The 27639-nt window shown below is 41.1% G+C and overlaps 1 protein-coding gene across 5 annotated transcripts in view; it reads right to left on the reverse strand.

Annotated features, from left to right (window-relative positions):
* Nucleotides 1-27639, reverse strand: part of LOC137346500 (rab effector Noc2-like) — a 252244-nt gene that overhangs the window by 124020 nt on the left and 100585 nt on the right. For all 5 annotated transcript variants that reach the window (XM_068009967.1, XM_068009963.1, XM_068009962.1 and 2 more), the window contains one exon: nt 26584-26713. In XM_068009967.1, the coding sequence (XP_067866068.1) occupies nt 26584-26713 (130 nt within the window). The remainder of the gene's footprint in view (nt 1-26583; nt 26714-27639) is intronic.

Raw genomic sequence — 27639 nt, forward strand, 5'->3', positions numbered from 1 at the left:
ATTACAATTGGTCTACACATCCAAATCATTTATATTTAGATCCTTCAAATAATTATTACTTCTATATATTAAAACAAAACTTTTAAATGTCTGCAACCCCTTTGCTCACTTAAACTGTCTCCAAAAGGTGGCAGTTCACCCTGAGAATAGCAACAAATCTGCACAGGTTCCGAGATTTAGGAGTACAGACTGGAGCAAAATGCCATAAGCCAATGCCTCTTTCCCTTCAAAACACAATTACCAGTTGAACTTTCCATTGACACCAAGTGACATTCAGAACAATTTGATTCTATGAATCTGTCCCTCTCATTTTTTCCAATTACACGCACACTAACCATACCTGCTCGCTGCATGCATGTTTATTTCTGAGCATGATGAGCTAATTAAAAATGTAGGCATTACATTCTTAGCATATTATAGTCCCTGCAGATTTATTAAGAAACCAGCATTCAGGCGCCTGTTTATGGTATAGCTAAAATAGACAAAATTCCTGGTCAGAGAGCAAAGTGCAGCGTTTCCCGATCCATTTCTCCAGTTTGGGTTATTTCTACTGACACACACGCACACTGTCTCGCTTTCTCTCAGTGGTACTCTAACCAAAATGTGAATGTTTACTTGCATTTCCACATTGAAGCAGCACACTCTGAGCTAGCTAGTAGGGCTTCATGAATCAAAGGGATGAGAGTTACTTTCCGCTTTTATTACTTATATCATTAGCACAAATGAAAACAGCATTATTCAATCTGTCTCATTTGCAGCAAAGTTATTAGGATGTTGATAACATCTGATTTTTGTAGCCTAATATCATTACTTGGAAATGGAAAATCATATCACAGCTAGACCAAGATATTTATCGTTTCATTTTTGTGTAACCCAGTATTGATTAAAGGCAATAATATAAAAGCAAAATACTGCAGATGCTGAAAATCTGAAATAAAAACAAGAAATGCTGGAAATACTCAGCAGCTCTGGTAGCATCTGTGGAGAGAGAAGCAGAGTTAACGTTTCAGGTCAGTGACCCTTCTTCAGAACTGACAAATATTAGAAATGTAAAAGATTTTAAGCAAGTAAAGCAGGGGATGGGGCAAGAGATAACAAAAGAGGTGTTGATAGGACAAGGTCACAGAGAATAACTGACCAGAAGGTCATAGAACCAAGGCAAACGGTATGTTAATGTTGTGCTGAAAGACAAAGTGTGAGTACGGAGAGAGTGTGAATTGACTGTAAAGCACAAAGCACTCCAAGCACAAACAGTTACAAAAAAATTTAGAAACAGAAACAGTGGGTAGGCACAGTAGAAACAAAATAACCAAACTAAAAAAACTAAAATAAAATAACCAAATAAAACATAAAAAAGAAAAAAAATAACTAAACATAAAAAGGTGGGGCCCATCATGCTCTGAAATTATTGAATTCAATGTTCAGTCTGATAAACTGTAGCGTGCCTAATCAGTAAATGAGATGCTGTTCCTCAAGCTTGCGTTGATGTTCGCTGGAACACTGCAGCAATCCCAGGACAGAGATGTGAGCATGAAAGCATGGGGTGGGTGGGGGGGTGTTAAAATGGCTAGCAACTGTAAGCTCGGGGTCATGCTTACAGATTGAGCGGAGGTGTTCCACAAAGCGGTTACCCAATCTGCGTTTGGTCTCCCCAATGTACAGGAGACCACATTGTGAGCAGCGAATATAGTATATTAAATTGAAAGAAGTACAAGTAAATCGCTGCTTCACCTGAAGAGTGTTTGGGGCCTTGGATAGTGAGGAGAGAAGAGGTAATCGGGCAGGTATTGCAACTCCTGCGATTGCAGGGGAAGGTGCCGTGGGAAGGGGACGAGGTGTTGGGGGTAATAGAGGAGTGGACGAGGGTGTTGCGGAGGGAACGATCCCTTTGGAATGCTGATAGGGGAAGGGAGGGGAAGATGCGTTTGATAGAGGCATCACGCTGGATGTGGCAGAAGTAGTGGAGGATGATCCTGTGGATCTGGAGGCTGGTGGGGTGGAAAGTGAGGACAAGGGGAACCCTGTCGCGATTCTGGGAGGGAGGGGAAGAGGTGAGGGTAGAAGTGCGGGAAATGGGCTGGACACTGTTGAGTGCCCTGTCAACCACAGTGGTGGGGGAAATCCTTGGTTTAGGAAAAAGGATGACATATCAGAAGCACTGTCGTGGAAGGTAGCATCATTAGAGCAGATGCGTCGGAGACAGAAAAACTGGGAGAAAACTGGTTAATTTGTTTCTACTGTGCCTATCCGCTGTTTGTTTTTTTTTTATTAAAAAATTTAAATGTTTGTGCTTGGAGTGCTTTGTGCTTTACAGTCAATTCACACCCTCTCTGTACTAATTCTTTGTCTTTCAGCACACCATTAACATACCATTTGCTTTGGTTCCATGACCTTCTGGTCAGTTATTCTCTGTGACCTTGTCCTATCAACACTTTCTCTCTCGTTATCTCTTGCCCCACCCCCTGCTTTACTCGCTTAAAACCTTTTACATTTCTAATATTTGTCAATTCTGAAGAAGGGTCACTGACCTGAAACGTTAACTCTGCTTCTCTCTCCACAGATGCTGCCAGAGCTGCTGAGTGTTTCCAGCATTTCTTGATTAAAAGCAAAATTGTTTCCTATGGGTTTGTGATCATGTGTGTTATCTGATAACAATGCCTCCTGCAATTTGTTGCACCTATTTTGATGAATATGAATAAATTTTGAATAATATATTTAGAATCATATCATAAAATCCTATAGCACAAAAGGAGGCCATTCAGCCTGTCATTTCTGTGCCATATCAGAGCTGTCTAATTTAGTCCCATGCCTCAGCTCTTTCCTCCATAGCCCTGCAAATTAATCCTCTCCAATATATGTCCAATTGCATTTTGAAAGTTGTCACACCCACATAATCCGAATTTATGAACTATAAAATGACCTTTCTGGACACATCCCTGAGAAATATTAAAATGTAAAAGACCCTTTTTGTGGTCATGGCTGCATTTCTCCAACAGACAGGGTTAACAATACTGTCATAGAATTTTTGACTCCGATCTCAAATTCCAAAGAATGGGTACGAAAAGCCCTACTTCATCAAGGATGAATGACACCTAGACTCCATTGTCTAACAATGGCCTCGCCATCAGAAACCATTTATGAGGGCCATGGAAAGAGAAACTATGGTCACATGACAGAAACTAGGTTTTTGATAAGGAGCTTTAATAAAGGTATATTCTGGGCAAAGGAGATCCATCTATGCCATCAAAGAGAAAAGGACCCTGCCTAAGATTACCAATTTTGAACTACATGTAGGCAGTGACTGGAGTTGGCCTTGAACTCCCTAGCTGAGAAATCGTACCAGGATTTTCCCATTAACCTTTGACTGGAATCCAAATCTACTTTTCTGAACCTCCCAAGTCTTTCTTCAGTGAACAAGGGAAAAGATTACAGGCCTGCACTGCTTCAAGTCTTCATCCCAGTGAAAAGCAAGTTTAACAGAAATATCTTTACAAATCATCAGATCGAATGCATGTTATTTTTATAATCTCCATCTTTTCTTGAGCATGCATGTGTGCGTGTATCTGTATGAGTGTGAGAGTGGGTGTTGTGTGAATATTTTGGGTGTTGTATAATAATCATTTATCATTCTTAAGAGAAAACCTGTCGTCTGTCTGTTCTTGACCATTACAACACTCAGGTTAAAAACACCTTTTTTTAAAAAGCACGCTGTGTTCAAATCAGCCAAGAGGTGAAAAAGGAGGAACCATCCCCATCATCTCTCACATGTCCATAACGGCGTTCCTATAGAATCTGCTTCCACCTTTTCAAGTAGTGCATGCCAGATCTTAACAACCCCCCCCTATAGTTTTTTTTGAAGATTATTTTAAAATCTATAACCTTTGATTACCAAGCCACTTGCCAGAGAAAACAATTTCCCCTACTTGTTTTATCAGAACTCCTCATAATCTTGAGTGCCTCTATTAGGTTTCCCCTTTGAAGGGGAATAATCCCAGCTTTTCCAATCTCTCCACATAACTGAACTCCTTCATCCCTGATATCATCTTGGTAAACCTCCTCCACATCCTTTCCAAGACCTTGAAAGCCTCCCGAAAGTGTGGCATACAAAGTTTGACAATACTCCAGCTGAGCAAAGATTTGTACAGGTTTAGCATGATTTCCTTTATTTTGTATTCAATGCCCATTTTACAAAGCAAAATATCCCATCTGCTTTCTTAACTGTTTTCTCAAATGTTCCTGCCACCTTCAAAGATTATGGAATATACACCCTCAGGTCTCTCTGCTCTTGTACCAGCCTAAAAATAATATGATTTAGATTATAATGTCTATCCATGTTGTTCCTCACAAAGTGCATCACTTATCTGCAATAAATTGCATCTGCTGTGTGTCTGCCCATTTCAACAATTTATGTCCTACTGGTCTATAACTATTTACTACATTGCTATGTTCTACAGCATCCACAAACTTTGAAATTGTACTCCCTATATCCAAGTCAAAGTCAATTATGCATAAGGAAAGTAGTGGTCCTGATAACTACCCTGCGGGAGCCAACTTCATATTTATCTCTGTCCTAAAAACATGCATTCATCAATACTGCCTGCCTCCTTTCCCTTAGCCAATTACATACCCAAGTTTGCAACATCCCTTTAATCTCATGTGCTTCTAATTTACAAATCAGGCTGCAATGTGGAACCTTATCATCAAGTTCTGATGTAAGGTCAATGACCTGAAATGTTAACTGTTTCCCTCTCTACAGATGGAGCCCAACCGGCTAGGCTGTTGTAGCATTTTTTGTTTTTATAACCAATAACCTACTTATTTGTAGCTCACCTCCGCCACTCTTCCTTGTATTGTAGCATCACTTTTTGATTTTTCAGTCTGCTTCAGGCTCGCTGTTCCTCAGGTGATGTACGTTATCTATTTAGCTCAAACACTAGTTAAGGGCAACTGTACTACCCTGAGTTTTAACCATCTGAATGATTAATAAGAGATGAATTCAGTGGCACATAAAATAGCAGATTTATATTTTCAATTACAAGCCACCGGGTTTAAAATGCCTAATGATTAAATCACAGACAGAAATTGATCTCAAATTAATTAGCAAATGTTTGCATGTGTAAAATTAATAAATTGTCCAATATTTATAAAACTCATCCCAACAACTTTTATAGCACAGGTAAGCCATGAAATTCCTTTCTGTTGCTTCAAAAGTAGAATCAATATACAAGTGCCTGGATTATTCAGGTTTTGGATTTGAGCATACTGAAGTCGGACTAATCTAAACCTGAAATATGGAAATAAAAACCTCAGCTGGCATATGGGAGAGACTCCAAGACAATCAAAGGAAACATTTTCAAAGAAGAGTCCCATTCCTTCAAAAGCCATGAAAAAGTCAAGTTAGACAAATATCTCTTCCCTCAATATTAAATGATGAGCCAACTCTTAATCATATCTTTGTGACACACTCAACATTAAAAAGTGCATTATATTTCATTGATCAACTCCTTCCTGAATGCCATAAAATGAGAAGTACATAAACATGTTCAAAAGGAACAGCCTATAGTACACCATCATCTTAAATGTCTAGACCAAACAGAATGCCCTAATTATACCAATATTCATATAAACAAAGAAAATAGGAGCAGGAGTAGGCCATTCGGCCCTTCGAGCCTTCTCCGTCATTCATTATGATCATGGCTGATCATCCAACTCAGTAGCCTGTTCCCGCTTTCACCCCATACCCTTTGATCCCTTTCACCCCAAGAGCTATATCTAACTCCTTCTTGAAAACATACAATGTTTTGGCCTCAACTGCTTTCTGTGGTAGCGAATTCCACAGGCTCACCACTCTGGGTGAAGAAATGTCTCCTCATCTCAGTCCTGAAAGGTTTACCCCGTATCCTAAGACTATGACCCCTGGTTCTGGACTCCACCACCATCGGAAACATCCTTCCTGCATCTACCCTGTCAAGTCCTGTTAGAATTTTATAGGTTTCTAGCGGATCCCCCCTCACTCTTCTGAACTCCAGTGAATATAATCCTAACCGACTCAATCTCTCCTCATACATCAGTCCCGCCATCCCAGGAATCAGTCTGGTAAACCTTCGCTGCACTCCCTCTATAGCAAGAACATCCTTCCTCAGATAAGGAGACCAAAACTGCACACAATATTCCAGGTGTGGCCTCACCAAGGCCCTGTATAATTGCAGCAAGACATCCCTGCTCCTGTACTTGAATCCTCTCGCTATGAAGGCCAACATACCATTTGCCTTTTTTACCGCCTGGTGCAGCTGCATGCTTACCTTCAGCGACTGGTGTACGAGAACACCCAAGTCTCGCTGCATATTTCCCTCTCAATTTATAGCCGTTCAGATAATAATCTGCCTTCCTGTTTTTGCTACCAAAGTGGATAACCTCAGATTTATCCACATTATAACTGCATCTGCCATGCATTAGCCCACTCACTCAACTTGTCCAAATCACCCTGAAGCCTCTCTGCATCCTCCTCACAACTCACCCTCCCACCCAGTTTTGTGTCATCTGCAAACTTGGAGATATTACATTTAGTTCCCTCATCTAGATCATTAATATATATTGTGAATAGCTGGGGTCCTAGCACCGATCCCTGCGGCACCCCACTAGTCACTGCCGGCCATTCGAAAAAAGACCCATTTATCCCTACTTTTTGTTGCCTGTCTGCCAACCAATTTTCTATCCATCGCAACACACTACCCCCAATCCCATGCGCTTTAATTTTACATCTCTTGTGGGACTTTGTCGAAAGCCTTCTGAAAGTCCAAATAAACCACATCCACTGGCTCCCCCTCATCAACTCTACTAGTTACATCCTCGAAGAACTCTCGTAGATTTATCAAGCATGATTTCCCTTTCGTAAATCCATGCTGACTCTGTCCGATTCTACCTCTGTTCTCTAAATGCTCTGCTATAAAATCTTTGATAATGGACTCTAGAATTTTCCCCATTACCGACGTTAGGCTGACTGGTCCATAATTCCCTGCTTTCTCTCTACCTCCCTTTTTTAAATAGTGGGGTTACATTAGCTACCCTCCAATCTGTAGGAACTGTTCCAGAGTCTATAGAATCTTGGATGACCACTAATGCATCCACTATTTCTAGGGCCACTTCCTTAAGTACTCTGGGATGCAGACCATCAGGCCCTGGGGGTTTATTGGCCTTCAATCCCATCAATTTCCCCAACAACATTTCTCTACTAATACTGATTTCTTTCAGTTCCTCTTTCTCACTAAGCCCTGTGTTCCCCAACATTTCTGGTATGATATTTGTGTCCTCCTTTGTGAAGACAGAACCAAAGTATGCATTTAGTTAGTCAGCCAATTCTTTATTCCCCATAATAAATTCCCCTGTTTCTGACTGTAAGGGATCTACAATTGTCTTCACCAATCTTTTTCTCTTCACATACCTATAGAAACTTTTACAGTCAGTTTTTATGTTCCCTGCAAGCTTGCTCTTGTACTCTATTTTCCCCTTCTTAATCAATCGCTTGGTCCTCCTTTTGCTGAATTCTAAACTACTCCCAATCCTCAGGTCTGTTGTTTTTTCCAGCAAATTTATATGTCTTCTTCCTTGGATCTAATGCTATCTCTAATTTCCCTTGTAAGCCATGGTTTGGCTACCTTTCCTGTTTTACTTTTGCGCCAGACAAGAATAAACAATTGTTGCAGTTCATCCATGCACTCTTTGAATGTTTGCCATTGCTTATCCATCGTCATCCCTTTAAGTAACATTTCCCAATCCGTCATGGCCAACTCGCACCTCATACCTTCATAGTTTCCTTGACTAAGATTCAGGACCCTTGTCTCAGAATCAACTGCATCACTCTCCATCTTGATGAAGAATTCTATCATATTATGGTATCTCGTCCCCAAGGGGTCTCGCACCACTAGATTGTCAATTATTCCTCTCTCATTACACAATACCCAGCCTAGGATGGCCTGTTCTCCAGTTGGTTCCTCAACGTATTGGTCCAGAAAACCATCCCATATACACTCCAAGAAATCCTCCTCTACGGTATTGTGACTAATTTGATTTGCCCAATCTATATGAAAATTATTTCACCCATAATTACAGATGTTCCTTTATCACATGCATCTCTAACTTCCTGTTTAATGCCATTCCCAACATCACCACAACAGTTTGGGGGTCTATATACAACCCTCACTAACGTTTTTTGCCGCTTAGTGTTTCTCAGCTCTACTCATACAGATATCACATCGTCAGAGCTAATATCTTTCCTCACTATTGCGTTAATTTCCTTTTTAACCAGCAATGCAACTCCACCGCCTTTTGCTTTTTGTCTGTCCTTCCTAAATACTGAATACCCCTGGATGTTCATTTCCCATCCCTGCTCACCTTGCAGCAATGTCTCCATAATCCCGACTATATCATACCCTTTTACATCTATTTGCGCGATTAATTCATCCACTTTATTGCGAATGTTCCGCGCGTTAAGGCACAAAGCCTCAAGGCTTGTCTTTTTAACATTACTTGTCCTCTTCCCACTATTTTTCACTGTGGCCCTGTTTGATTTTGGCCCTTGATTTCTCTGCCGATCACTTTTCTTATTTCCCTTACTGTCTTTTGTTCTCGTCTTTGATCCCCCCTCCTCTGACTCCTTGCAAAGGTTCCCATTCCCCTGCCATTTTAGTTTAAACCCTCCCCAACCACTCTAGCAAATACTCCCCCTAAGACATCAGTCCCAGTCCTGCCCAGATGTAACCTGTCCAGTTTGTACTGGTCCCAGAACCGGACCCAATGTCCCAGGAATCTAAAACCCTCCCCCTCACACCATCTCTTCAGCCACGTACTCATCCGATATATCTTGCTATTTCTACTCTGACTGGTAGTAATCCCGAGATCACGACCTTTGAGGTCCTACTTTTCAACCTACTTCCTAACTCACTATATTCTGCTTTTAGGACTTCATCCTTTTTTCTTACCTATGTTATTTGTACCAATGTGTACCACGACCACTGGCTGTTCACCCTCCCCCTTCAGAGTGTCCTGTAACTGCTCTGAGACATCCTTGACCCTAGCACCAGGGAGGCAACTTACCATCCTGGTGTCTCTTTTGCTGCCACAGAAACACCTATCTATTCCCCTTACATTGAATCCTCTATAACTATTGCATTCCCACACTTTTTACTCCTCCCCTGTGCAGCAGAGACAACCGTGGTGCAACAAATTTGGCTGTTGCTGCTTTCCCCTGACAGTATCCAAAACAGTTTACCTGTTTTGCAGGGGACTAGCCAAAGGAGATTCCTGCCTAGTCCTCTTACTCTGCCTGCTGGTCACCCATTCCCCTCTTGCCTGTGGGGTCTGAGCCTGCCGTGTGACCACCTCTCCATACGCGCTATCCACAATACTCTCCGCCTCGTGGATGCTCCACAGTGTCCCCAGCTGCCGCTCCAGCTCCGAAACCCGGGCTTCCAGGACCTGCAGCTGGACACACTTCCTGCACACATGCTGGTCCCAGGCACTGGAAAGGTTCCTGGCTTCCGACATGGAGCACACCACGCCTTTGAGCTCTCCTGCCATGACTTAACCCCTTAAATTAAAATAAACTACTTACTATATTTGAAAGAAACTTTAAACTTTTATTACCTGAGATACTTACCCAGCTATTTAGAGCTATTCCCTAACAGCAGTGACTCACCAACCAATCACCTTGCAGCTCTCCTGTGACGTCACTGTTGGCTTTTTTTTTCAAAACTCCGGCGCGCTGGAAGAGGCCTGACTGCTCTCCGCGCTGCTCCCGGAAGGTAAGAGACTGGGCCTCAATCCTCGGGTTCGATTTATAGGCTCCGCTCTCGGCGTCCTCCCCAAAGGTCCGCTCTGCTCCCGGAAGGTAAGATTTAAAATTTTCTTAGTAAATCTGAATTGAACGTGTCAGTATTTGGGTCAGTGCTACTCTCTGGGCAATATCACTTAACTGGGATTCAAACTTTGTCTGATGATGTAGCAAAGAAAGCATTTTGAAATTTGGAATTACGACTCATTGTAATGGAACAGGATAGAACAACCTTTGAATTGGATTTTAAAGACACACTGGGGAGAAATTGTCCCTTTCATTATCAGATACCTGATCCCTGCAGAGGTACATAACTGATACAATTTACTGTTTTTTAAACTTTGAAGTAATGACCCACAGGTATCTTACATATATAACTATGCATACACATGAACCTTATCAGCCTATTAGAGTAATCAAAAGCAACTTGCAACAAAAACCTGTATTGCTGTAGAATGAATATGGGCTAAGGATTGGAATGTAAAGGCATTGAGTTGAGTTAGTCATTTGTTCTCAATGCACACAGCGACTTCAATGTCGATCATGTCTGATACGGACGTGTGTGATGAAGCAAATCTAAATTGAAATTTATGAATTGAAAGTCAAGTAGATGGACTCTGAAGATGGCAGTCTCATTTTTGTGCCACATTGAATGCAGACTGACTGAACATTTAAGATCTGTTTGAACTGTCAAATCAGTTTCTTCAACCTGCCAGTCATGGACATTATTGTTGGCCAAAGCTCATTAATAATCAAATCTTTGTACACATCAAGAGCTGAACAGGATTTGACTAACATAGCAAAGAGTTTTACAGTCTGCATCCGACAGCTCTTCCCTCCAATATGTGACCCAGCAAAAATATTTTACATCAAGCTATCAAATCTTGTTTTTTTTCTTAATAGTCCAATATTCAGTTTAATATTTCTTCCATTTTTAAAAAAATCTCTACATTTTACTTTTAAACAGTCATCAGGATTTTTACTTAATTAATTGAATAATTTTTAAATGTATTTTTAAAAAATGTTTACCAACTGAGCAAGGGCCAACATGATAGGAACAGATGTTGAAACTTTGATAGTCACTGAAAGTATCGAAATACCTCCAGGATTGTAGACATGCCAAAAAATGAACGTACAGATTTTTAATGGCCTAAATTAATGAATGATTCAAAAAGGGATCGTTAGCTCCACATCTGAACTGTCTACAGGGTACAGTGTTGCAATGGCAATGCTGTCGAGTTGATTTTGCGAGTTGGTGAGAATAAAAAAAACAGATCAACCTAGCAAAACAATTCTGCAATATTAATTTATCACTCTTTGCTGTAACTAACTTTGCATTCAAAGTGTCACTGGGATTGGTATTCACTGTGTTAAGTGGTAAAAGTCTGTTCTTTCAGTGATTTATTTTGGAAAGGTTGTTCCTCAAATTAAAGTTTAACTTGTGGGTCCTGAAGTTTAGAATCACATCAGTGCAAAAGATACGGCTGAAGCATTTGCAACAATCTTCAGCCAGAAGTGCCGAGTTGATGATCCATCTCGGCCCCCTCCTGAAGTCCCCAGCAGCACAAATGCCAGACTTCAGCCAATTCGATTCACTCCGCGTGATATCAAGAAACGACTGAAGGCACTGGATACTGTAAAGGCTATGGGCCTTGACAATATTCCGGCAATAGTACTGAAGACCTGTGCTCCAGAATATGCCGCACCCCCAGCCAAGCTGTTCCAGTACAGCTACAACACTGGCATCTACTCGGCAATGTGGAAAATTACTCAGGTATGTCCTGTACACAAAAAGTAGGACAAGTCCAACCCGGTCAATTACCGCCCCATCAGTCCACTCTCAATTATCAGCAAAGTGATGGAAGGTGTCATCAACAGTGCCATCAAGCAGCACTTGCTTAGCAATAACCTGCTCAGTGATACCAAGTTTGGGTTCCGAAAGGGCCACTCAGCTCCTGACCTCATTACAGCCTTGGTTCAAACATGGACAAAAGAGCTGAACTCCAGAGGTGAGGTGAGAGTGACTGCCCTAAACATCAAGGCAGCATTTGACCGAGTATGGCATCAAAGAGCCCTAGCAAAACTGGAGTCAATGGGAATCAGGGGGAAAACACTCTGCTGGTTAGAGTCATACCTAGCGCAAAGGAAGATGGCTGTGGTTGTTGGAGGTCAATCATCTGAGCTCCAGGACATCACTGTAGGAGTTCCTCAGGGTAGTGTCGTAGACCCAACCATCTTCAGCTGCTTCATCAATGACCTTCCTTCAATCATAAGGTCAGAATGGGGATGTTCGCTGATGATTGCACAATGTTCAGCACCATTCACGACTCCTCAAATACTAAAGCAGTCCGTGTAGAAATGCAGCAAGACTTGCACAATATCCAGGCTTGGGCTGATAAGTGGCAAGTAACATTCGCGCCACACAAGTGCCAGGCAATGACCATCTCCAACAAGAGAGAATCTAACCACCTCCCCTTGACATTCAATGGCATTACCATCACTGAATCCCCCACTATCAACATCCTAGGGGCTACCATTGACCAGAAACTGAACTGGAGTAGCCATATAAATACCGTGGCTACAAGAGCAGGTCACAGGCTAGGAATCCTGCGGTGAGTAACTCACCTCCTGACTCCCCAAAGCCTGTCCACCATCTACTAGGCACAAGTCAGGAGTGTGATGGAATACGCTCCACTTGCCTGGATGGGTACAGCTCCAACAACACTCGAAGCTCAACACCATCCAGCATAAAGCAGCCGCTTGATTGGCACACCATCCACAAACATTCACTCCCTCCACCACCGATGAGCAGTGGCAGCAGCGTGTACCATCTACAAGATGCACTGCAGCAACGCACCAAGGCTCCTTTGACAGCACCTTCCAAACCCGCGACCTCTACCACCTCAAAAGGACAAGAGCAGCAGATTCATGGGAACATCACCACCTGCAAGTTCCCGTCCAAGTCACACACCATCCTGACTTGGAACTAAATCGCCGTTCCTTCACTGTCACTAGGTCAAAATCCTGGAACTCCCTTCCTAACAGCACTGTGGGTGTACCTACCTCACATGGACTGCAGCGGTTCAAGAAGGCCACCTTCTCAAGGGCAATTAGGGATGGGCAATAAATGCTGGCATAGCCAGTGACGCCCACTTCCCATGAATGAATTTTTTTTTTTAATCCTCTTGATTGTCCTCTCCTGATTCTGCACATTAGTTCACTACATCAAATTCCTTCATTACACAAAAAAGATTGTTGGTGAGTGCAAGTACCACTCAGTACAGCACTAAGCCATAGAGACCAGAAGATCCCAGGTTCGATCCCCAGCCTATGCTGAATGAGCTACTCTCAGTTAGGCTGCTAAGATTTGCCTCATCCTGTTGGACTGAGGGGAGGATAAATCTGACAGGGTTCCTGCTCGATAGTTATCCAGTAATCCCTGCTGGAAGTATGGACAAGCGTGTGACAAAAAGATCACTCAAGTGTGGTCTCCTGGCAATACTCATTGTCCATGCTCACCTATGATGAGTTGCCATGAAGTGAGTTCTGAATGACTGCCAGTACCCGTGGAAGAAAATCCCAGACTGGCAGTGCCTCCAGAAGCAGGAAGAATATTGGCAAAAAAAAAAAAACTGGATCCCATCTTCCACTCGTACTTAATTTCTTTCAACTTCTCTGTACCCAAATCATCAGAAATCTGAAGTTAGCTTAACTGGTGCTCTCTGAATACTGTTATTGTATCATTTTAATTAGAACAGTCGAATCAAACCTCTGACATGCTTCTTTGGAGGGGCAACATAGACAAAGAGAGCACTGGGAACTCTGTGAGGAGGAGGATCTGTTGAGCTATAGGACAGAGTTAGGCCGCGTTGGCCTTGCGGACCCCCTTGACAAGTTACTGGGGACGGAGGCTACATCTGTGATGTTAGCCTGCTTCTTCAACTTTTTGGGGATAACATTGGAATTGCTTTGGCTTGCCACAGCAAATAGGCAGCACAGCCACAACAAATAGTCTGAATAGCCTCCTTCTGTGCAGTAACCTCTATGGTTCTGTGGGTGCTGGTTAGTCTCTTGTGTGGTCCCTGTATTTTTTCAGGTCCTGCATTTGCAGCTTTCTCTCCCCAAGTTATCCTTCCGTGGTTTTTCACTGTCTTGTATAGCTATTTTCATGCCTTTTTTGTCTTCTCATTACCTCACTGAAATTATCTTCATGCACCTTCCACCAGTTTTCACCTCTTTCCCATGTTGTTCTTCCCTCGCCCCATCTGCACACACCCCATCTCCATGCCACTCCTTTCCCCTGGCTCTATTTATTTAAAAGCTTCATGGACCTGCTATGTATTTCCAACATTTTCTGTTTTTACTTTACATTTTTTTTGGCATTTGGTTCCAATCTCTCCCCACCATTCCCCAATTCATTGAAGACACCAGAATTTGTTTTTTGGAAAAAGATAAAAATGTTTTGTCAAAAGAAAGTTGAACTACCAACTCAAATGGAGGGCACTTCACATACTCAATTGAAAAATAACTGAACCATTAAGGTACTATCAAAAGCTCATTTGACAGAAAACGGAAATGTATTCTTAAACCCAATTACTGCAAACTTTTCTACTCAAGACATCTGCTGTAAATATGAACATTACAGCTTACCACAGTACATAACTGAGTCCTTAACTTCAATTCCTTGAGGTTTTCATTCTCACACACAGGAAGAATGAAGAAATTTGCAACTATGTAGTGTTTTTCATGTCATCAGGATATTTCAAAGCACTCCATGGCCAATGAATTTTGAAATTAAGTCACTATTGTTATGTAAGAAAACACAGAAACCAATTTGCACAAGGAGGATCAGAGAAGAGGTACAGATCAGTATATTGGCATGCAGATATGCTTGGGGTGGGGCAATGAGGAGTAAGAGAGATTCTGTATGGACAGAGAAAGAGACAACCACCATGGAGGAGAGATTCTGGGCAGGCAAAACAGAAAAGTTAAAGTCAGCTTCAGGCCACACCGGAGGGAAAAAAGAGTCACCAGAAATAATTTTAAAATAGCAAGCTGAACTTACAAGTGTGGTAAATAACAATTAAAAAGAAAGCAGGGGAAAAAACTAATGGGAAAGGTTTACAGAACATTTAATAAGTGTTTTCCCATGTTTTTATAGGCAATCATAGAATGTTATTTGTAACAGGATTATTATGCCATGTAACATGCAATGTGTCATGAAGATCTCCACCTGCCAAGAATGGGGCATATTAATTTCATCATATGAACATTAATTTTAAATCATTGTTGAACTGAAAAGATAACTTGTTTAAAGAAATCACAGTAGTGGCTGGAATCATTTTTGCATACTAAGAGACAGTTGCCTGGAGAGACAATAGAACTGCCCCCCTGATCCAATTAACCCAAATGGATTTTGATCACCAGACATTGAATGTGGAACAAGCCAGCATTTCATTTCCACCGCGCCCCCACCCCCACTTTGCAGGTGTCTTCTAAGATGAAAGGAATCCACAAAATGCAGCAGAGTTTGTTAAAAAAAAACTAGTCACATGACTAACCTGCTGGCCCAGGTTTGGTTTTGAACTGCTCACAGAACAGTTTGGGGCAGACTGCAAATGAACGTGAAGAGTGAGCCTCTCTCCTGCCTGGCTTGCTCTCTGTCACAAATTTCCAGATCCACTGAATTCACTTAATCCTCAAGAGATAAGACCCCTACATCGAAACAAGTTTGAAAGCATGCACTGGGCCCCAATGAAATGGCAAGATTTACCTGCAATCAAAGACTACACCGAACTCAAAGGACAGTAAATAAACCCCAGCTATTGCTTCAAACTGTTCCCTTTATTCTTTCTACTTTTCTGTCTCTATGAGTGTGTGTTTATTGCATATGCATGCTAGCATGGTCACATCACGTATTTGTAGTAGTTTTAACCAAATTAGAGATTTAAGGTTAATATATTTAAACAAGAAATGTGTAAGTTTAAGAAAACCTGTCTGGTTGATTTCTTTGCCTTACAATTGGAGAGCAGCGAACAAGGATTTACTGAGGGGGAGCTAAAAACACTGTTTTAAAAATTAAACCCGGTTACGGTCAAACCAGGCAAAGGCGGAGACGGAACCCCTAGACTCCTTTCTCGCCTGGTCATAACAAATGTATGATAAGGATCAGTGATTTGTGTGAGTAAAGTAGTCAAAATAGTTTTTTTTCTGGGACTTCTAAAATCAATGTTTTGAGGATCAGATTTCATGAATCTGCATGTTTTACCAATAAAAACATAAATCTATGGCCTTGATAGTATATAATTAAACAAACATATAACAAAGTTTTTCATTTCTTAACTTTTTGAAAAATGAACAGACTAATGATAGAGAAGCAGCACCAGACTGCAGGTAGCTCCAATGTGTAGCAGCAGTGCAGGGGAAGAGAAATAAAATGGGGACTGGCAGGTATGGGATGATTTCCTGGCCTTAGGTAGCATTGAGGAAGATGTTTGAAAGTGATAGCTGAGATTTTAGAGGACGGAGTGCATTGTGAATCACAGGATTCAGACATTTTGAGGTTTGGCAATACAGGGGAGGGATCTGGCAAAATTAGATGTTGCTGCATTGTGGTAAACTCTGGGGGGGGGGGGGGGGGGGGAAGTGGGGGGGATGGAGAGGAAGGATTGTCTGGTCTGAGAAGATCAATGGGGTAATTTTAATCTAACATGCCCTGCAGAGAAACTGAGGGAATTAGTCGCCTGTTTTACATCATGCTGCATTTTATTTTCCATTGATGTCAAATGGGCAGTCAATTCGAACCACCCATTTCTTGGGTGGGTTGCATTATAGTTATCCCCTAGGAGTAGGTTTGGGGTGGAGTCGGTGTTGGAGTTTGATAAACATGTGAGGAGGAACCGTGTATGTAAGCATTGAAAGAAAACATGAATTGTGGAAGAATTGGAAAGCAGTCCTAGCAGCTGGGCTAGGGGTAGGGGACCTAGATTTTACAAGCATTGGGATAGTCTTGGGATCAAATGAATATTAGGGAGGACACTTTGGAGACATAGGAGGAGTGGGAAGAGCATTTTCAGGAAATTGGAGGAGTATTGTTACGACCGAGGCAGGAGTAATGCACTGTCAATTCAGTCCCACTACACCACAGGTCATATTATTAAAGTTCCCCACCTACTGGAAATTAGCCAAATTAAACCCTTTATTAACCCCCCAGAATAAAACACACCAAACCAGGTATCTTTAAACAACAAATTATTAACTATTTATTAATAAACAAAATCTTAAACAATATTGAGATAAATCTATGTTTGAAATGACTTTATAACTTTTTAGTCCTCCTAACCCTCATGCACACATACATACATACATTCAAAAACCAATGGTTTTAAAAATGATGTTTTTAAATTAGAGCTGTTTCTTAGGAATAATAAAATAACTGGGTTGCAAGTCCTGGTTGGTTACTTTCCTGGAGCAGTGAGGTGTCCCAGAGTCGAATAGTCAGATACCACTCAAAGTCTCCAGGTGAGTTTAATGAACAGTCTGTAATGGATAGGCATTCACTGTACTTTGGCTGCAGAATGCGTCACACAGATCTTTCAACAAGGAGTATAGCAATAGGTCTATTTGGATTTTGAATTAGCAGTCTAATAGTGGAAACTTTACTGAGAATTCCAGAACTCTTAGAAACACAAAAGCAACAGAAAGTCACTCCTGAGGCAGAGACTTTTCAGAGACAAGAGTAAAAAGGAATTTTCTGCCTCCAAATGCAAAGATTCCTTTCCAGGGGTCTTTTCCTCTTCAGGAGAAACACAGCCTATAGGCCAATGTAGATTTTCTGCTGAGGGAGACAAATCCTTCCTTCAGTGAACACACTTCACTGATCTACAGATCAAACTGGTTCTAGCCAGTCTTTACACACAGTCAAACTGATACAATACAGCATGTGACCTCTCTCACTGTTGCTTAGGAACAGGCTTGCAGCTCGCACTCACTAACTAGTTCATGATCCCAGAGAGAAAAACATCTCAGTCTTAAAGACTCACAGTCCCCCTTAGTTTTTAAACAGAGAAGAAAAGCACTTCCATGACACAGGGTCCTGGAATGCAGAAGTACTCAGAGACCTCAGGGTGTGGAAATACTACAAAGGATGAACTGGGGTCAGACATTGAAGGAGTGTAGTCTCAGGTGCTAGGACTACCAAAGGAAACTCCTGGAAGCACAAGTACAGGGTGACTCATGGTGTTGGAGCATCAGGAGAGGGGTGCTGGCTCTAACCAGGTTCCTGCCTTTTCCTCCAGTGCCCTCACCCCTTTCTATCTCTGTAATCTCCTCCAGCCCTTAACCTTAATGTAGTATTGTTATCTAGCATTCACTGATACATCTATCTCAGTATCTCACTTAATATTTGATTACTCTAGTAGCAATAAATACCTATTACATTTCTAACATTTGCCAGTTCTGATTAACTCAGTTAACTCTGCTTCTCTCTCCGCAGATGCTGCCAGACCAGCTGAGTATTTCCAGCATTTCTTGTTTTTATTACAGCAGAAGACTTAATCCTTCCATTAGTGTTAGGAATATCAATACTGATATTTGAAATTAATATATTTTAAAAATTGAATTTTTTTTTACACATTATCACAAAGTCAATATGGAAAGCATACACAATACGTTAAAATTTTTTCAGTAGGCCAGTTTCAAGTTTCCCTGATGCAGCACACCTGATAATACCTCCTAGTTCTCTTTTCCACATCATTTGTTTTATTCAAGTCAGGCATTTTCCCTTAATCCTTCAATATCGAACAGGTGACAAAAATAGAACATTTTTCTATCAACATTACCAGACAATCATTTAGTGTAAAAGAAATATCAACTCCCCTGTGGCTTTGCTGGCAAGTATTGATCAAATAGATCCCAAGTACAATTCCATTTATTGTGAAGTAGTTAATACCAATCTGGAATGAAAATAAGTTGCCCTCGGGGCTCTGGGTTGAGGATGGGGAAATTGCTTAGCATTCCCCATTCCTTATCACGATCGTGGAGGTCTGCAGACATTGGTGTCAGGGGAGTGCAGAATCTAGTTTGGCTGCGATACACAACCACCCCACCTCTGCAGTTTAAAAGCTTCACTGTGTAAGCTCACATGTGAAGAGCTACCACTTGGAAGAGGTGCCAGAGAATACATCTCAGATTGGCGTCAACATCTTCAGAAGGGGAGGAAATAAAAGGAGAAAATTAGTGGAATGGGGAAAGAAAAAAGAAAAACTATACCAGAGTATGTAATCTTTTCTTTACTCGAGATATGCTAACTCAAAGCAACCCACACTCCCTGAAAATGGGCTGTGTATAAATCCCGTTTGAGAAGTTAACTAATGATGGCAGAACAATCTAAGGTATTTCATTAGCATTTGATATCCTCCATTTTCATGATCTGCTCACCGTAGGGAACAAACATCTGGTCTGTTTCATCATCTTTGTGCAATTTTCATTAAAACTAGTTAGGCGCAAGTACAGATGGGGAGAACAAACAGTGCTCATTTCATGCAAAGCAGGGAAGGATGAAAGGTTAATTATCTCTAGAGAGAAATAGAGAATTTTATTGTGCCAAAACAGAGAAACACAAGCAGACAGGGAAAAAAATTGTTATCTTTAATAATCTGTAGATGCAGAGAATCAATTACCAGGGAAGCATGAAGATACAAAAAGAGTATAAAATGGAACATTTCAACAGTTGTTTGATCTTTGTATCACAGATACCAGATAAAATAGAGCGATAATACTCTTTACATATTCTGGGCATATATTTTATACATCAAGTTGTATTTGTGCATTCACCCAAGAATATAACATGACAGACACAAATGTCAAAATGGCTGTTAATTTGTCCGTTTTTAATAAATGATATGTGAAATGTCACTGAATCTACTGGGTGATGACTCAGATCAGTCAATAGTACTGTATCACTTCTCAGTGGCATTAGAAAGATCAAATACAGCTTCCAAATAGAACAAAATCAATTTTTTAAAATCTACATGCTGCATGTTTTACGCAAAAAAAAGCAAACTTCATACAGGCTTATTTTATTGACATTTGTGACCTGAATTAAATGAATCTTATACAATTGCTTAATTTCAAGATAGAACCATCAGCGAAAACAAAAAATGCTGTACAATGCCATTAGTATTTTAATCACTACATACAAAAATAATTCTTCTGGATTTTGTTTTGTGCCATTTCAGTTTCCTTCTGGAATGCAACAACAGCCCTAAATTCCCTTGTATTTTGGATCATACTGTAGTCATTTTTGGAGCATGCAGGTTTGTGGGGAAGACAATTTGTCTGGCTTATGCAGCTCATGCAGCTCGGCTGGACGAGAGAGTGGGCACCTCCTGCACCTGCCTGTTTCCATTCCCAAATGCATGTAGTAAAATAAGACAGTAATGAGGGAGGATTTCACATATCATTCCAGTCATTAATGTTCCAGTTACAGTGATGGTATGAAGCAAAAGTACTAACTAGCCAGCATGACTGATCTTGGTGGAAGTGAGGTTTAAAGGGGTTTTCTTTTACAACTTTTGCCTACAGTAGCTGTAAAACGGGGGAAATTTGATTGTTGTCTTTTTGCAGGAGTTGTTCATAATGTTTTCACACTGCCTCAGCCTCAGTCTCTAGAGATCACCATTCTAACACCCCTCCCCGTCCCAAAAAACACCTATTTCAAAGGCACTAACATGGTTTTCTCTTTTGGAGTCCTGGTTCCATATGTTGTGTACATCCACTCCCATGGTGGTTTTGGGCCACAAATAAACATCCTCACAAGATGAATCTGACATCACCTTTTGGGAGTCTGCGTATCTAAGCTCGGTTTCCTTCGGTTCCATCTATGTTTCCCTTTGTTAAATTCAACTTAAATACTGTAGTCATGGTTTGTCTTGACTTTGAACCCAAGCAAAAATACGCTTAACACAATAACAGCATTGTCATTATTTCTTTAAATTTAGTGCTTATGTGAAGGCAGAGGACTGAAAGTAAGTTCAGCCTGCTTAAAACCCTCACAGTTCCTGCAATCTGTTGTCTCAGGAGCATTTATCTGGATATGGCTGCAGAACAGTGTATGCAAGACCAAAGATTTTCAAATGAGATTGTAATGCAGTAATGTCACTGTGTGCTACCCAAGCTGGAAGGACAGTCAACCACAGCCACAACTTGGTCTCTAAATCGTAAGGTGACCACAGCCTTTACTTTTATGTTTCAAGACATTTTTAAGTTATCACAGGAGATTTAACAATAGTGAGCCATTCCTCAGTACACCAATACATCCAAAATGTCAGCAAGGCTCTGCTACGGCACTGAGCTGCAGCAACAAAGGTCTAAAGAGTGAGGCCCCTTCAATATTGATAGTTAACCAAGTGTGTAGGTCATCATGTGTACACATATGCCCATCTCGGCTGTCAGGTCAAGCCGTGCCATACAAAATGTTAAATATATATTGCACAAAATTTATCTCAGAAGAGGTGTCTGAATGGTGATGGAATACTGTATGTGCCATAAAATCTTATTCAAGACATTCATCAGCATGGCAGCTCGCAGCTCTACAAAATACCTCCTGCCTTCTCTGTAAAATAATGTGTGTCCAAACCCCCTGTCTGTGTGCTGTGCTATCGAAGGGGTGAAGTATGCTCTTGCTGAGAAAATGAGGCACTACTGCGGCAATGGCTATGGGAAATGCTGTGTGAAAGTAACATTGTGGGTGTGTCAATGTGGCCACCTGACTACTCCCGACCTCCTGTGTTGCCTTCGCCTGTGGAAGAAGCAAGTTATTGTGTAAGCCATGGTACCATCTCAGTTCCAATAACTGGTCTAAACATCTGTTTAAAAAGTAAGATGTCTCCTAACTATCCTTCAGCATTTCTAACCTCTTTGGCTCAACTCTTGCTTTAACAAAACCTGACTGCTGACAGTCCCAGACACAGCTCTGTTGTACTTCATGCTCTCACTAGGTATCCAAAGTAGAGAATTTTCAAGCATGGCTATCCTTTTCAGCTTATTAAACAATGAACCTTAAAGATTTTTTTTTTAAATGGTTCATCACAGAATTACAAAGCCAGGTGAAGTGCTAACATCCAAACAAAAGTAAAAGTAAATGCAAGAAAAAATAAAATTTTAATTACTTAATAACCACGTTCAAATAAATAGAATCAGGGAAGAGTTACAGCACAGAAGGCCATTCAGCCCATCGTGTCTGTGCCACCTCACTGCAAGAGTCCCACTTCCCTGCCTTTTCCCAGTAGTCCTGCAAATCGTTTCTCTTCAGATAATTATCCAACTCCCTTTTAAAGGCCACAATTGAATCTGCCCCCACTATATTCTCAGACAGTGCATTCCAGATTCTACCACTCTCTGCGTAAAAACTGTTTTCCTCATGTCGCCTCTGGTTCTTTTGCCAATCACCTTAAATCGATGTCCTCTGGTTCTTGACCCTTCCGCCAATGGGAACGGTTTTTCCCTATCTATTCCATCCACACCCCTCATGATTTTGCGCACATCTATTAAATCTCCTCTCAAACGTCTCTTCTCTCAGGAGAACTCTCCCAGCTTCTCCAATCTATCCACATAACTGAAGTCTCTCACTCCCTGAACCCTTCTCATAAATTGTTTCTGCACCCTCTCCAATGCCTTCACTTCCTTTCAAAGATGTGGTGCCCAGAATTGGACACAATACTCCACTTGAAGCTGAACAAGTGCTTTATAAAGGTTCAACATAATTTGCTTACTTTTATATTCTATTCCACTATCTATAAAGCCCAGGATCCCATATGCCTTATTAACTGCTTTCTCAACCTGCCCTGTCACCTTTAATGATTTGTGCACATATAACCCCCAGGTCCCACTGCTCCTGCACCCCCTTTAAAATTATTTCCTTTATTTTACATTGCCTTTCCTACCAAAATGAATCACTTCACACTTCTCTTCATTAAATTTCATTTGCCACGTGGCCACCCAATCCTTCAGCCCATCTATGTCCCCTTGAAGTCTATTACTATCCTTCTCACAGTTCACAACAGTTCTAAGTTTTCCGTCATCTGCAAAGTTTAAACTTGTGCCCTGAACACCCAAATCTAGATTAATTTACATCAAGAAAAGCTGTGGTCCTAATGTCGACTCCAGGGGAATCCTACTACATACCTTCCTCCAGTCTGAAAAACAACTGGGCGGCACAGTGGCGCAGTGGTTAGCACCGCAGCCTCACAGCTCCAGCGACCCAGGTTCAATTCTGGGTACTGCCTGTGTGGAGTTTGCAAGTTCTCCCTGTGTCTGCATGGGTTTTCTCCGTGTGCTCCGGTTTCCTCCCACAGCCAAAAGACTTGCAGGTTGATAGGTAAATTGGCCATTATAAATTGCCCCTAGTATAGGTAGGTGGTAGGGGAATATAGGGACAGGTGAGGGTGTGGTAGGAATATGGGATTAGTGTAGGATTAGTATAAATGGGTGGTTAATGGTCGGCACAGACTCGGTGGGCCGAAGGGCCTGTTTCAGTGCTGTATCTCTAAATCTAAACCACAACTCTCTGCTTCCTGTCACTCAGCCAACTTCATATCCACGCTGCCACTGTCCCTTTTATTCCAAGGCTTGTTATGTGGCATGTTATGACCAGGTCTAGGGGTCCCTCTCAGCCTACACCTGTTCTTACTGTAACAGGATTTAATTTTAAACACACCGTGTTTTGAGCTCCCCCTTGCTGAATCCTTGTTCACCGCATTCCGATTACAAGTCAAAGAAATGAGCACAAACAGACTTTCTTAGGTTTAAAGAAGAAAACTGAAATTTAATAAAACTTAAACTTAATCTCTAATTCGGTTAATGCCTACGGATACATGCTGCACCCCACGCTAGCATGCATACGCGATACGCACATGCAAATAGAGACAGAAAAAGAGAAGAAAAATAAAGTGGAGAGGTTTCAGGCAATATCAGAAGAGTTTCTTGTTACTGTGCTTCGAGCTCACTGTAAAGAGTCCTTTTGTAGGTAGTTCTTGATTGTAGGTAATTTTTGCTTTTTGTTGGGGCCCAGTATTCTTCTTATACCTTGTTCACTTTAGGAGACTTTTCTCTCTTGGGATTCCTGTGTCTTCAATGGATTCCAAAGCTGATGAGAAAGAGATGAGAGCAGACAGGAGAGAGATGTTCTCAATCCAGGAGCTTTCCTGTCTTCAAAACACTTTCTCCAATTTTAAAACTCTCAGTTCAAAACTCTGCAGCAGACAGTTAGCCATGTGACGAAACTGGTCTGACCACATCCATTCTGTGTATTGGGAGCAGGGACTGGTTCCTTTGTTCCAACCATGTCTGCTAGTATGCAAAAATGTCTTTACGGCTAGGGAACTGGCAATTCCTTGTAATAGGCCCACTTTTCTTCCCAGCAACAATTTGAAGTTTAATGTCCATGTGGCGAAATTAATCTGCCTCATTCTTGGCAGGTGGGGGGGCCTGCATGACAGGCACTTTATCAAACACCCTTTGGAAACACATGCATACCACATCAACTGCACAACCCTCATCAACCCTCTGTTACCTCATCAACAAACTCAAACAAATTAGTTGAACATGATTTGCCCTTAACAAATCCATACTGGTTTCCCTTAAGTAATCCACAATTGCCCAAGTGACTGTAAATTTTGTCCCTGATTTCTAAAAGCTTTCCCTCCACCGAGGTTAAACTGTAGTTCCTGGGCTTATCTTACATCCTTTTTTCAACAAGGATGTAACATTTGCAATTGGGATTGAAATATTACAGCCAGCATGTCCATGATTTCCATCCTTACTTTCCCTCAGTTTTTTCAGATGCATCTGATCCAGTACTGGTGACTTACCAACTTTAAGTACAGCCAGCCTTTCTAATACCTCCTTTTCAGCAATTTTTAGCCAATGTCTCAACTAACTCCTCTTTCTCTATAACTTTGGCAGTATCATCTTCCTTGGTAAAGACAGATACAAAATATCCATTTAGTACCTTAGCCATGCCCTCTGTTTCCATGCGCAAATTCACCTTTTGGTCCCTTATTGGCCCTACTCTTCCGTTTATCACCCATTTACTATTTATATGCCTCTTGATGTCTTTTGGATTCCCTTTTATGTTAGAGTCATAGAGAGATACAGCACTGAAACAGGCCCTTCAGCCCACCGAGTCTGTGCCGACCATCAACCACCCATTTATAATAATCCTACATTAATCCCATATTCCTACCATATCCCCACTTTCCCTCAATTCTCCTACCACCTACCTACACTAGGGGCAATTTACAATGGCTAATTTACCTATCAACCTGCAAGTCTTTGGCTGTGGGAGGAAACCCACGCGGTCACACGGAGAACTTGCAAACTCCGCACAGGCAGTTCCCAGAACCGAACCCGGGTCACTGGAGCGGTGAAGCTGCAGTGCTAACCACTGCGCCACTCGTCTCTGAGAGTCTCTTCTCATACTCTCTCTCGTTGCCTCTAATTGTTTTTTCACTTCCCCTTTGAACTTTCTATATTCAGCCTGGTTCTCACGTATTATTAACCTGATATCTGTGACATACTTCCTGTTTCTGCTTCATCTTACTCTCTATCTCTTTCATCATCCAGAGAGCTCTGGCTTTCTTTATCCTCCCTTCCCTCTTGTGGGAATGTACCGCGACTGCACTGTCTTTAAAGGCAGCCCATTGCTCTATTACAGTTTTGCCTGCCAATCTTTAATTCCAATTTATCTGGGCCAGATCTGTTGAAATTGAAATTGATCCTCCTCCAATTATAGTGATTTACTGTTATAGATCAAAAAACAAATGTGGTGTTGAAAGGGTTAATCCTGCTTGCAGCAGATGATTTTACAGTTTGTAGGTATATAAGCCAACCTGGCAAGATCCCAACACATCTGTTGGATATGATTAAAATTTTCCAAGTCTTTTAAAAATTAATCGCTGTACTTAGCCTTAATCTATGCACAAAAGATACTCAGGTGACACATTCAAATGAAATATTTCTAATATCCAATGTACATTATGGTCAGAGTGCCATTTAAACTCATCAGGCTTTACATCGATTAGACATCAGATCTGTTACAATATCCTTTATCACTTTTGCTGCCTCAATCTTCCTACTAAAACCTAGCAGTTTTTGGAATAGATATACAAGCCACATGTAAAGCTTGAAATTTGTTGTCTTTTGAGGGACACATAGGCAATCAAAGTCTATCTTGCTCTCTGCCAGGCCATTTTTGTTTGGGAAAAGCCATTTTCCAACACAAATTAGTGGTTCTCTAATTCTCATTCTCAGATAGCCTCATTAATGGTGCCAAGATCTCTTAATAGCAGTAGTGCAACAGGCACATTGGAGACAAGTTGATAAAGATGGTCAGAAGTTATCGGTTTCATAGTCAACTAGATTAAAGAAGAATACTAATCCCTTTATATTTAATTAATTTTTTGACAAATCTTAGATTGTGGTTAATATTATACATGGAACTGAACTTAAAATAGATTTTTTTTAAATTGTGATCCTATCAGTTCCCATATGTCCAAACTACCTATTTGCTATCAAAGCTGATACTAGTTTTTCAATTAATTTACAGAATTTAATGACTACTGACAAATAATCTAGAGTACCACATTGCAAATAAGCTCCTCCACTACAGCATCACATTACTAAGTTAACTGGGTTATTAAATGAAATTCAGAATCATATAAATACCCCAAAACTGTCACTTATAAATGTCTTACCTTCCTACAGTCCTGACAGAAGACAGATGTTGATCCCAGAAATCCAAGTAACTCTCCGCATAATATGCACTGAGATAGACCATTTCCCATCACATTCTTCTTCATATTCTCTAAACGTTCAACGAGGCGACTAGATCAAGAAAATAAATTAGAATAAATGTGCCACATCGCTGCAGTTTATCAAAGAACTAAAACATTTATTTTTAAAATTACAAAATAAAATGTGTATTCCTTTTCTGATTATATTGTGTACATTTTTGAAGTTCTTGCACCCTCTTTCTTGGTTTAAGTCTAGGCTACGCACCTCCTTGTAGCCAGCAGGTAGAGCCGATAGCTTGCCCCCACAGAGCCACCTGGAGCCACATAAAAGCAGCCTGCTGAAAACATTTAATTCATTTTTTTCCCCGCCTCCTTTCTACGAGATATCTCTAGTTTTTGTTCCATATCTTCCTGCATCTGCACAGCCCAGACTAAGAACTCTATAAAATCAATGAATCAAATCTTTAACTCCCAACATATGACAGCAATCTACCACCAGTATAGTATTAATACCTATTAAACTGCTCTACGCACCAAACTCAATGTCCCACAGTTTAAAGAGTCTTAGTATTTTGTCACATATGACAGGTCCACAAGTATCAAACTAAATATATGTCTAGAACACCCTGATTTGATCATCAAGCAGCCTCATGGTTTATCAGGGACTCCTGTTTAAGCGATCAAAAGAAAATAGCTAACCAATGTTGACAATTAATACTCACTAATCAAGAAAACAGCATTCAGTAATACTTCAAAATTCAGCTATATTCAATAAGGAAAGTACTAATTTTGCATTAAATAGCATTACAAATGAGCAGAACATCAGACAAAAAAACTCAAAAATACATTAAATGCTTAGGCTCAGAAATCCAAACCGCACCCAACAGCAATCCTGCTCAGATGTCAGGATCGGGAGCCAGAAGATGGTGCAGAACTTGGTTCCACTGGGATAACACCCCAGTTTTAAAAGTGCATCCATTTTCAGGTGGCAAGTGGGGGTGGGGTGGGGTGGGGTGC

The sequence above is a fragment of the Heterodontus francisci genome, chromosome 30, assembly GCF_036365525.1.
Source record: "Heterodontus francisci isolate sHetFra1 chromosome 30, sHetFra1.hap1, whole genome shotgun sequence".
In the NCBI taxonomy this organism is placed as follows: domain Eukaryota; kingdom Metazoa; phylum Chordata; class Chondrichthyes; order Heterodontiformes; family Heterodontidae; genus Heterodontus; species Heterodontus francisci.